The following is an 11,694-nucleotide window of genomic DNA, read 5'->3' as shown; positions in this document are numbered from 1 at the left end:
CTAATAATTTTTGGACGAAAGATAAAATTTGACGTTTCGATTTTTCTTTAAGTCTTTATCAACATAATAATAAAAGTCGATACGTCAAATTTGATCTTTCTTCCAAAAATTATTAAAAAAACTAATTTTAAAACAGAAGAGACCTAAAATCAAGAACATTCAGATGCATTAATATATCAAAAGGTCTAAGAAATAAGAAAATACAGGAATTAGATTTTTATGTATTAGCTAAACGACTATACCTTAATATAGCGGGAACAAGAGAATAAAATTCTTTGAAAATCGAAATCATCGTTAGAGCTCTTAACACTTTTAGGGTACATACAATTTTATTTCTTCAGTTATTGAAATATTTTCGCCCTGCTGAGATTATGGAGCTGGAGCTGAAAGAGATTTAAGTGACGCTGGAAATGTGCTATAAATAAGAATTACTTTACTTTACCCTAAAGCTGGTGAGCTGGTGAAACTAGGTGGAAGTGCACAGTAGATATTAATTTATACTATTGGTAAATCCTTAAGATCAATTATGATAAATCAAAAAGAACATCAGGACACTAATGTCATTTGACAAATAATTTTCCATACCTGCAAATAAAAGACTTCGGATAACATAAGTGAACACCCACGCAAGATATTTGAAGTATCATGAAGAAGCCAAGGACCTCGTCATGTGTAGCGTATCAAACGCTTAGAGTACAACAATAGAAGAAAGATGTTGTCACGGCTATTTCGATCAATTGCAGAATTGCATGTGAATTTGGACAATCTTCAAACTGAGGCGTCAAAGAATGGAAATTTATTGCTTGTAAATGATAGTGGGAAAAATATTATTGTATTTGGAACCAAAACGAATTTGGTTGTGCCATGTAAATAATTTGTTATGTACTTTCCAATGTTTAGAATGGATTTGTACATAAGTGAAGTTTACATATACTTATTTGACAGCTGTATACTTGAATTTTCAGTTTTTAAATATGATCCTAGAATCCGACTGAGTTTATATGTACAAATATTGCATCCCAAGTTCCTCTGGCCGAATTGTGCACACCAAAAGGTCATCTACCTACTATCTGGCCGAATTTACTACCACCCAACGCTTACCTTCGACTATAACAATGGTTTTTATTATTTTCTTCATCACGTTATTGAAATTGGTTTGGTTTGGATTAATAAATCAAACCATTAACTAGATGTTACGCGTTTCATATATTAGATTCAACTAAACTTGAAAAGAATATTTCCAGAGAAGGACGAATAACGAGCGAAGAGTTCAAAAGAAATGTTGACAAAGTGACTTTATTTATCTTATTTATTTGTTTTATTTTGTTTTGATATTCCGACATACGTACCCTAAATATGCATCCAAATATAAAACATCATTTGTTTTAGCCGAAATAAAAAAGACTTTGACATATACTACAACACACGTACCTATACATCGTCACATGAAACTTTTTCAATTTAGCAGCATTGATTATGACTGGAAATAGTCGAACAAAAACCAATTATATTTCCATCGAGCAGGCCGAGAGACAACATGTCAAAATTAATAACGAGCCTATTATTTTGTTACACAACAATCGTCCGAAACAAAAAAAAAATTCTGCGTAAATTAGATACTTAGAAAAAAAACTAGTTTCGTTTCCCGATACGAAAACAAGGCCAATTAAACGAATCTAATCATCATAATTGAACACATCACTACTAATTAAACCTGCTAAACTATTTGACAGTAATTGTAATTGTAATACGTTGTAAACTAAAAGGAGCTTTAATATTGATCAACATAACGTCGAAGAACGCTCCAATGCACTCTTTTCAGCTCCACCTCTATTATGTTACCGCAAGCAAGTTTGGCGCTTCGAGCCTGGTTATTATGGATGTTTGTTGGAGCATTCGGGCATGCGAATAAGCCTCGTACTTTTAGTGAGTTATTGGTAGAAGAGAAACCCCGCCTACTTTAAGGGGTCCTTTTCATCGGAATATTAGGGAGTATCTCTGTACGTAAGAGACCTTACAGGGCTCGTTTTTCAAATGGAAATAGTCAGTTTACTCTCATATTTGGCCATGTAAGGTTCACCTCGAGACGTCTAATAAAAAAATAATATACTAAATCAAACCGCGGGTTTAATATTAACAATTTTTTTTTGAAAATAGACTGTGATGTTAGTTCGGCTATTTAGTGAGAAAGTTTATTCTAGAACTTGACAGGGAAAGATGTCGATTTTGTGCAGGTTCGTTATCCGTCGGTAACTGACTACTACAACTACATACATCGAAAAATGAACAATGAAACTTTAGAGAGTACCATACACGTCACGGCGCCTAGTATCCTCAACAAGCCGTCTCAAACCATGCCTCAAAGATCACCTTTCGCTATACAGGAGCTACTGGGATTGAGTGATAGCCACCATAGGTCACCTACAGCTGCTGTTTCGGCAATTACTCCGAATGTATATCCGCAAAGACATTTGCAAGCACCCACTTGCTTCCCTTCCGATCACGGCTTCAACCATCACCACATGACCATGGCGGCTAGTCGTATGGCCTATTTTAACGCACAAGCGGCTGTGGCGGCGGCTTTTTTGCCCCATAACATTGCAGCGGCGGCTAGTATGAATGCGAATGGTGCACATTCGCCAGCTGCTGTTTTGGGTTTAGCTGGACACCAAAGCGGAGGCGCTGGTAAGTTTTTATTTCGCTGAATTGTTTGTAGAATTTGACCTACGTATGCAGATCACTTCAATATGCATTTTCCATTGAGAAAATGATGTCATGAGAATAATGAAATAAGCAGTGAAATTTTAGACGAAGTTTGGTTATCTAAAACTAAAATAAAAGATGAAATTCAGACAAATTTAGTGAAAGACAAAAGAAAATTAATCGTGAGTTGTTCTTGATATAAGATTAACGTAGGACAAAGTGAATATCTTAAGATATAAATGGCTTTAGCAGAAATAGTGTTAAGGAACAAAACATGGTTAATGGCTCAAATCGGTTTTTATTAATGGCTCTAGCAAATAAAAAATAATCAACCGTAACTGAAAATTCAAAAAATAAACTGCAGTGCCTCAAAAGCAAAATACCAACGGTGACAAATGTCACATCAAATCCAATTTTTAAGTGGATTGTTGTCTTCTTCAATATACATTTCTCCACAAAAAAAAACATAAAATATCCCTTAATTTTCATAGGTTGTTTAGCTTCTTTAAGTTTTTCTATTTTTTTCTCAATCTTTGTAATATTTGTAGTCTGCGGCGGCAGCGAGAAGCTGGAATACCCAGGTTCTGGGTGATGAGAGTTTTGATAGTTTGATCTAAGTATCCCTAATACAGGCTTTTGTTTATTTAATAATTATTTTCATTTTACATTCTAAACATCGAAAAACGTGAAATAAAAAACATATATGTTTATAAAGTCAAGTTTTTTTGGAAAAATCAGAATACAAAGGAGAATGCAAGAAGCATATGTTATACTTCGATAAAATGCCTGTTATAGGTTTTTATTTTATAATTTATCAAAGATATCAACAATTCTTTCATCACTTGGAAGCGCTCCACATGTTCTTCACTACAATTTTGTAAATTATCAGAAAATATATCTAGATGATTGAGGTTTAACTTCATACTGATATTTGTCATGGAAGTTTTTCAGCAAATTTCACATAATTTCTTCACTAATTGTTGCTAATTGTTATCTGAGAAATGTTCAACTAACAACACAACAATTTCCCGAACTTAACTTTCCGAAACAGTTAAAACTTTCATAAGATCTTCATCTTTCATAACATTCGTATTTATATTAAATAATCCACCTTTCAAAATCTTCATATTGAATTTTGGAAATTTTCCTCAAATTTAATTGAAATAAACTTTTTTTTTGTCCAACATTTTTGTCGCAGTTTGTGTTAAATAATGTCCAATATTGGCATTAAATTGACTTTATAATAGTCAACAACAATTCGTGTCTAACATCTTTGGTGGCATCGTTAATTTCTATGAACTTTCAGTTAACTTTCTTCCGTTTTCGTGTATTATATACAACATACCCTTTCTGTAGGTACAACGAGATAAATGTATAATTGAAATTGATTTTGGTTTGGGTTATGAAAATTAAATACTTCAATTGTTGTTGTACGTTTCATATATTTAAGTCTACTGACACAAGAATATTTCACAGGTCACTATTTATGGCAAAAATCCTTTCTTATCAAACTAATTATATTAAGAATCTGTCAATTTAAAGAATACAATTATGAATAGTACCTACTCTACGAGAAGAGGACAAATTATGGGCAATAATTCTAGAAGGAATACTAGAAGGGCTTGTAAGCTATTATACAATTTTATTTATATTAGATATTTCTTTTCTTTTAATATTCCGACAGGTATAATGTAGAATTAAAGTTAAATATCAAAAATATTGATTGACTACCATACTAAAGCTTTTGATACTATATATTCACTTCACGTGGTTGCCAAATAGTCGTTTCCTTCAATTATTAAAAATACAAAAGCCACAAACTCAACTGATGCCCGAAAACAAATTAAAATAATTATATACAGGACGTTTCTAAATTCATGCGATAAACAACTTCAGGAGGTGATTGCCCGTATGAAATGAGAGGGATCTTTCCTATAATAAAATTTCCTCAGCCCACAAATATCACCATTAAAATTTGGTGACTAAAATTGAGCGTTTATTTTTTTTATAAAATTTCAGACATTGAAAAAACTGTAGGATCTTCAGCATTAAAATAAATGTCATTTTTATTTTCATATTTTTCGTTTGACGAATTTCAACATCTTGCAGAATCATCAATTTTTCGTACAAACTGCTTGAAACTAGATTAAGTTCACAAATTAAATAGTAAAGTATTTATATATTCAATCAAATTTTTGTGTACTGCTTGGTTTTTAACAAAATTTGTGTCTAAAGTGCAAGTTAAATGGTTATTTTTGCAAAATTTGTCCAAACTTATGTAAATTATGAAGTTTTGAAATCCTTTTTTACTTAAAAATATTTTTCATTGTACAAAAAACACCATAATGTATATCGAAAAAAATACCCGTAGTTAATCCTTTGTGGATTGCACAACAATTACAGAATTTCAAGTTTCTAGCATTACAGAAATTTTGAATAAACTCAATTTTAGTCACCACCTTCTAAGTGTGATATCTCAGAAAGGTTTGAACTGAGGAAATTTTTTTATAGGATAGACCCATCTTTGTTCCATACGATCAATCATATCATGAATTTTGTCTTATGAATTTAGAAACACCCTGGATAATATAACCCTGCCAACCGCCACTGTTCACAGTTGAAACCAAACAAAATATTTTATTTAATGCACATAACAGGGTGGCCTCTTTTTAATAATTAGCCGCTCATTTTTATCTGTTCTTTGGCAACACGAACTGGTAAAATTCTTTGCTTTTATCGTGGAAGTCCCCATCGATAGATCAGTTTTTCGGTGGAATCTCTTTGCTCCTTTTTGTAGTCCTTCTGGTATTAATTAGTATACTCCATATTCTTCTGCTATTTGATTTGTACTATATTTTTCAAATATTTTGGTGAATAAAATTCATAGACTTATTATCGAATCAGTTCTTTCTCCATAGTATTTGAATAAGACACGGTTTAGGAAATCATTTATCATTAAATTGTTGTTTTTCCAATTCAAGTTAAATGGACTTAAACTGGACCAAGGCATTTGTTGTAATGGATTAGGATCGCTTTTTATTGCTTGTTAAAACATCCAGACTATACAAACACAAATGCAAACCTCAATTAAACTTCTTCTGCAAATCTGCGACTGAAATAAATTGGTATTTTCACAAATTTTAGGAACAGAAATTCTCTATAATTGATTCATGGTGTTATATTGGGCCCTACCTCCTGCGGTTTTAAAAATTACTGAAAGAGAAATATGTGAACTTGTTTCTACTTACTACCAGAAATACCTGGTCTCGCTTAGAAATGGCGGAAACTGTTTGAAAAATACCACTGAAAGGCTTTAGCCCAACCAAAATGAAAGCAGAACTAGACCGGCATCGAAGACCAGGTCGACCAAATGAGATTATGACAGAAATATTTAGGGAAATCCACAAAAGTCGAATTTTTGCGTCGTTTCGTAACGATGGATGAAACTTGGGTCCATCACTCCACACCTGAAACAAAAGAACAATCAAAACTGTAAAGGGAGAACCGTCTCTAAAAAAGGAAAATCTATCAACGACGAGGCTAATCTATTGCAAGGTTTCAGTGAATAAATCAAGCAAAAATGCTGCATTTGGATAAGAAGAAAGTGATTTTTCATCAAGAGAATGCACCAGCTCACACATCCGTTATTGCAATGACCAAAATGAATGAATTAAAGTTTGAATGGTTACCTCATTCATCCTATTCGCCAGGTTTAACCCTTTCGGATTATTTTCGATACCCAGACTTGAAAAATAGGCTCGGTGGTAAAAGATTTTCCAACAATAAAGAGGTAATGTCGGCAGTTAATGGCTATTTTGAGGAGCATGACGATTATTATTATAAAAAAGGTATTGAAATTATTGAACAACGTTGGGAGGAGTGTATGAATCTAAAGGGAGATTGCGTTGAAAAAAAAAATATATTTTTTCTCAAAATTTTTGTTGGGTCATGTACTTCGGAGACCATCCTCGTATAACATTTCAGTGTTTATCTTTGTTGGAAAGTTATAAATTGATAATCTCCTTCAATTGTATACGACAATTTAATAACCGATACGCTCGACCACCGGAACCACAGACTTTTGATTTATAAATAACAATTGCCACGAAATAACCCTTCAAACATAAACCTCCAGTTACCATAACCAGCATAATTATTCCTAGCTCAAATATGCTCGGCTGTCCAATTTCGTCAGTGTTATTTTCTTAGGTGTAAAAATTCAAACAGGAAACCAAAAATCATTATCGAGTTTAAATATAATATTTTCGCAGCAAAGAAAACAAAGTTAAAGAGACGTTTCATCGGATATAATAATAGTAATAAGCAATACGTCATCTGTATTCAATTTTCAGGGTCGAACTTGTTTGTATTTATGAAAATTTAGTGTTTTTTTCACAAATCTAATTTTTACAAGATTGAGAGTGTCAAACTTATTCAGCTTTATCTTGCAAAACAACCTTTCACTGAATCTGAATGAAGAAGTCCAAAAACAAATCTTATACTAGAGAAAACAAAACAATTTAGATCTTGAAAATATGAGTGAGTGATGAAATCCGAAAGTGTGAATCAATGCCAGGCGATTAATTAAGATCCCACCACCAAAATTGAAACATAAAAACACATAAACATAAACTGTTAACATTATGGTCCCAGTACTCGATTATCAAGAGTACCACAATCATTAAAAACCTTGCTGATATATCATAACACGCAAAATTGGGCCCAGTTTTCAAAAAATGTATTCTAAAATAATCAAAAACATTAACTACTGAATTTTTTTAAAAATATGCAGTATGTTTGAAAAAATATTATGCAATATTGAATTTTTGGTTTCAATTTTAGTCTGCTTTAGCTATTGAACCTCGACAATTAAACATTGATGACATATAAGGTTTCAAATCAGCCCTTTCAATAAACTTACCCGATACTAAAACCAAAATTCCTAGAAGTTTTATAGTCACAGAAGAATTCTACCATATTCAACCAGGTATGAACGAAGATATAGCGAAATTTTTGCAATTAGTAAATCCAGAAAAATTATACAGCCATTTGCTGTGAAATCCAGAAAAGCTGCTAAATCCTATATCGATATCTCTACGACTACCAAAATATCAAAATTTAGTAGTAGAATTGATTCAGCCTCTACTACAATTAGAATCTGAATACAATAATGCTGTGCAAGCTCAGTATTTCTCCCTATCAACTCGAGCTCATCAAATATTTCAATTACCGTATTCAAACGGAATTACTTTCCAGAATTGCTCCAATATAACTGTTAATTACAAGAAATTCGTACTAGTTCTAATATTTGCTTGTATTATAGATACTTTATACGCCAATACGTTTTCCTATATCTGATTTCAAATTCTCCCCGTCTCTTTGTAACCTGAGCTTTCCATCACAGCTTTGCATCGAGTGTATACCTAGGTATTTTGCTCTGTTTGAAAATGGTAGTACACTGTTATTAATATCTACTAGTAAATGTTAACATTGGCGAAATTGCTGTGTATAGATATCGTTTCATTTAGTCTGATTTTTTTTGATTCAGTTATTAATTCTGTTGATGTTGTTTCTATGGTACACCTCAACATCGAGTACCTACTGGGACCATAATGTTGATTTTAATTTTCTTGGCAACTCTTCAAAAAATATATAAATAAAGTATTATCAGATCAGAAAATTCCATGGCTTGCATTATCCAGTTCAAAAAGTAAGTGTAACCAAATTATTCTTGGATGCGCAGGAACATTAACTGAAAGTGTATTTAACAAATCTGAATTGTTTCAACGTGGAAAGCAACACTAAAACTATTCAAATTTAAAGAGCTGGAAACAATAATAGTTGTGAGGTAGAAATATTAAATTTTCCTCACTTGTTGTATGGTATATGCATATTTTTTATCGTTTTCCACCCAAAGCAAACCTAACAAAGTTTTTCACAGTATGTGTCTGAATGTTTTGTTTTCATTAATATCTATTAAAAACTTAACTGAAGTAGGTATCTTTTTTTGTATTGTTTTTTGTATCAGTTGTTCCATAGTACTGTCTTTTTGAATGCATCTTAGGCCTTACTATAATACAGAGTGTCAAACACAATTTTGCAGAGGACCGTCTATTAAATTTTGAATTCGTAAGTGGGCCATATTGAAAATAAAATAAATGAGCTGAATTATTATAATATTTTATTTATTAAATTATATAAATATATAATATAAGGTTGTTAAAAATCATATCAAAGTTATAAAAGATTGTAGGTAATTATGTTATGCAGAGAATGCGTGCTGCATGCTTTTTTAATTCCGGGTAATTATCCAAACTTTTGAAATATTGCGTATAAGATGTAAGAGCGTTAATCTCATTAAATTTTTCTTTCAAAATACTGTCCGATTGAAGACCTATCAACTCCATTTGCAAATGAACTGGTGCCTGGATGATTGAATGGATTGTTGAAAATTAGGAATTCCATTTCATTCTGTGAAATTCTTCAAAACGATTGTTTAATTTCGTAATCAAATTTTGCAGAAGTTGAGAATATTCATTCAATTTTTTTTGGTTCACTGTGCAAAATTATTTTAAATGAGGAATCGAATGAAGTCTAAAAGCTCAAAAAACACGATTCTTCTTTCTGTGAAACATTGCGATTGCGGGCCTTACTGAAACGGGCCAGGGGCTGGAAGCGGCCCGAGGGCTGTATCTTTTTGTTTTATCTGTTTGTATCGTTTTGATCATATTGAACACTTGGAAAATATACCCCGAAACAGTACTATTGAAATGTTTATGTACATAGTACAATTTGTGCCATTTTCCTCTGAATAAATTGAATGGATCAATATTGTTTTTCAACTGCGGCAATTATTGTTATTTTCTTAAATTCTAGTCCAAATATTTGTACACTAGATGTAATAATGAAATGTATGTAAACATTTATTTTCAAATCAAATGGGCCAGTTCGGTCCACAGTAAACAGCCATATTTCTACCAAGTGAAACCTACTCAAAGCGAAACAACGGTCGCGAGCCCTTGTAAATCGTCGTGACTAGACAAAAATTTTTCAATGTAATTATGTCAAATTAGTACAATAGTTAACAAGTTCAACACCACAAAATAATTTATTAATTTCCAACTGGGTTAAAATAAACAGGAAACACTAAGTGGAAAATTAACAATGGACGCTATCTCGATGGAAATATCTACAATTCAACGTGAAAATTGATGTTACGTTGAATTGAGTTAAGCATTATTCTTCGTGTACTTCATTATTTAGCAATCACGTTGGAGTTTTTTCTTCTATTATATACGAAAATATTTTAAGTAGTTAAAATTGGTATAAAGATGTTATAAATAATATAACAAAAATGAACTTTTCCCACTAGGCACTTTGAAATATTTTGCAATACTTATTATCACCTTTAACGTATACCCTTCCTCTATCTATACAACGCATCGTAGGATTATTCGAAGCATTACAATTGATGCAATCGATGACTCTACAATATCAGCTGCTACTGTCATGGAAACTTCGAAATCTTTCTGATGAATCTGTGTATATGGTGGTAACAACATGGAAAATCACAATTTTCAGTTGCTTTAGAGAAAATGATTATACTTCAATAGCAACAGTAGAAGCGAAAAATGGAGATGGTACAATGAAAATTTTGCAAACTTGACAGAAAATTTAACTGACAGAGAGATTGTTTTGTCCATCCAAAATTCGTCTAAAATCGACGAATATTTTCAAAATTTTGAAAATGATAATGTTATTCCACCACCAAGAGTTTCAACTATTTTTCGAAAAAGTGCTCGAAGCTTTCTTTTGTCGGCTGTTTTCGCATTTTTTTTCTATCACAAGTTTAACGGATTCAAATCTTGTTCCTCTTATAGTAGATTCTACATTAGGAAAACGATAGAAATCGCCTAGCGTGAGATCCAGTGAATAAATATGGCTCTGGAATACTGAATTTGGCAGCGAAAAGATCCAGCGCATTGTCTTCATGCAGAACCCATCACTTTCTCTTCTATAACAATTTTTTAACCATTCCTACAGCTTCTGTAATCACAGGATTACTTCCAGACGTTTTGATCGAATCAGTTTATCCATTTGATCATTAGTTTTTCACGTGGTCGATGTACAGAAATCCTTTGGAATATCTTTTCTGCAATCCGGAAAACTACTTAAAAACATACATACACCATAAATATTCATTTATTTTAGATAACGGCTATACTAATTTGCTTAAGTTAGTGAGAAGAACTGCATTTGTTAGAGAAGGTTTCAAGGTAACCACTGTCGATTGATGCATGCGTACTTTATCTGTACTAATGTCAGCCATTTTATTTATTCGTTGTAAAAAATATTTAACAATAATAGTATCCGAATAGTTGCAATAAAGACGCAAGTGCCCGAGTGCAATACTAATTACGTCACCCCCAGGACTTCTGCGTGCTTTATACACAATTTCTGGGACTGTACCAAAAGTATGTTTCTCAGATGATATCAAATTTGAATTGATCTTCTTCATAGTTCTGTCGTTAAATATCAACTTATTTCAACGTTGAAATAGCTTTCTTCTGCGCTGTCTCTCTTCCTCTCAATACCAAGAAAGGTATCAAAACGTTTCTCTTTCAGTTCAACAGTCAGAAGTCTCGTTGTGGAAAATCTGGTGAACGAGGCGGATGTGGACAGACTAGTTTACTTTTAGTGGACATAATGTTTTGAATTAAATGCTACTTGTGACACATCGTGTTGACATACACTGTAAACAAGTGAGTCGTTAGGTCTTTTAAATTAGAATTTTTTTGTCCTCTTTTTTACAGTCGCCTATTTGATGATGCATAATCTACTCCACATCTCCGCGATTCTACGATAATTAGATTATAATGATTCAATATTTGATATTTTATACCCAAATTCAACGTTTTCACTTTTTCATTTCACTTATTTATTTGCGGTTACTTCCGTAAACATTTTTTTTTTCAATTATTCTGCGTATGA

At 32.2% G+C, this 11,694-nt stretch overlaps 1 protein-coding gene across 1 annotated transcript in view; it reads left to right on the top strand.

Moving 5' to 3' along the window:
* Positions 1–2,282: 2,282 nt before the first annotated feature.
* The window catches only part of LOC130440651 (visual system homeobox 2-like), a 173,582-nt gene continuing 164,170 nt past the window's right edge, over positions 2,283–11,694 (top strand). The window contains exon 1 of the mRNA XM_056773912.1: positions 2,283–2,685. Within this exon, the coding sequence (XP_056629890.1) occupies positions 2,283–2,685 (403 nt within the window). The remainder of the gene's footprint in view (positions 2,686–11,694) is intronic.

The sequence above is a fragment of the Diorhabda sublineata genome, chromosome 2 (assembly GCF_026230105.1).
Source record: "Diorhabda sublineata isolate icDioSubl1.1 chromosome 2, icDioSubl1.1, whole genome shotgun sequence".
In the NCBI taxonomy this organism is placed as follows: domain Eukaryota; kingdom Metazoa; phylum Arthropoda; class Insecta; order Coleoptera; family Chrysomelidae; genus Diorhabda; species Diorhabda sublineata.
Note: the sequence above shows the minus strand (reverse complement) of the source record. Positions and strands in the feature narration are given on the sequence as shown.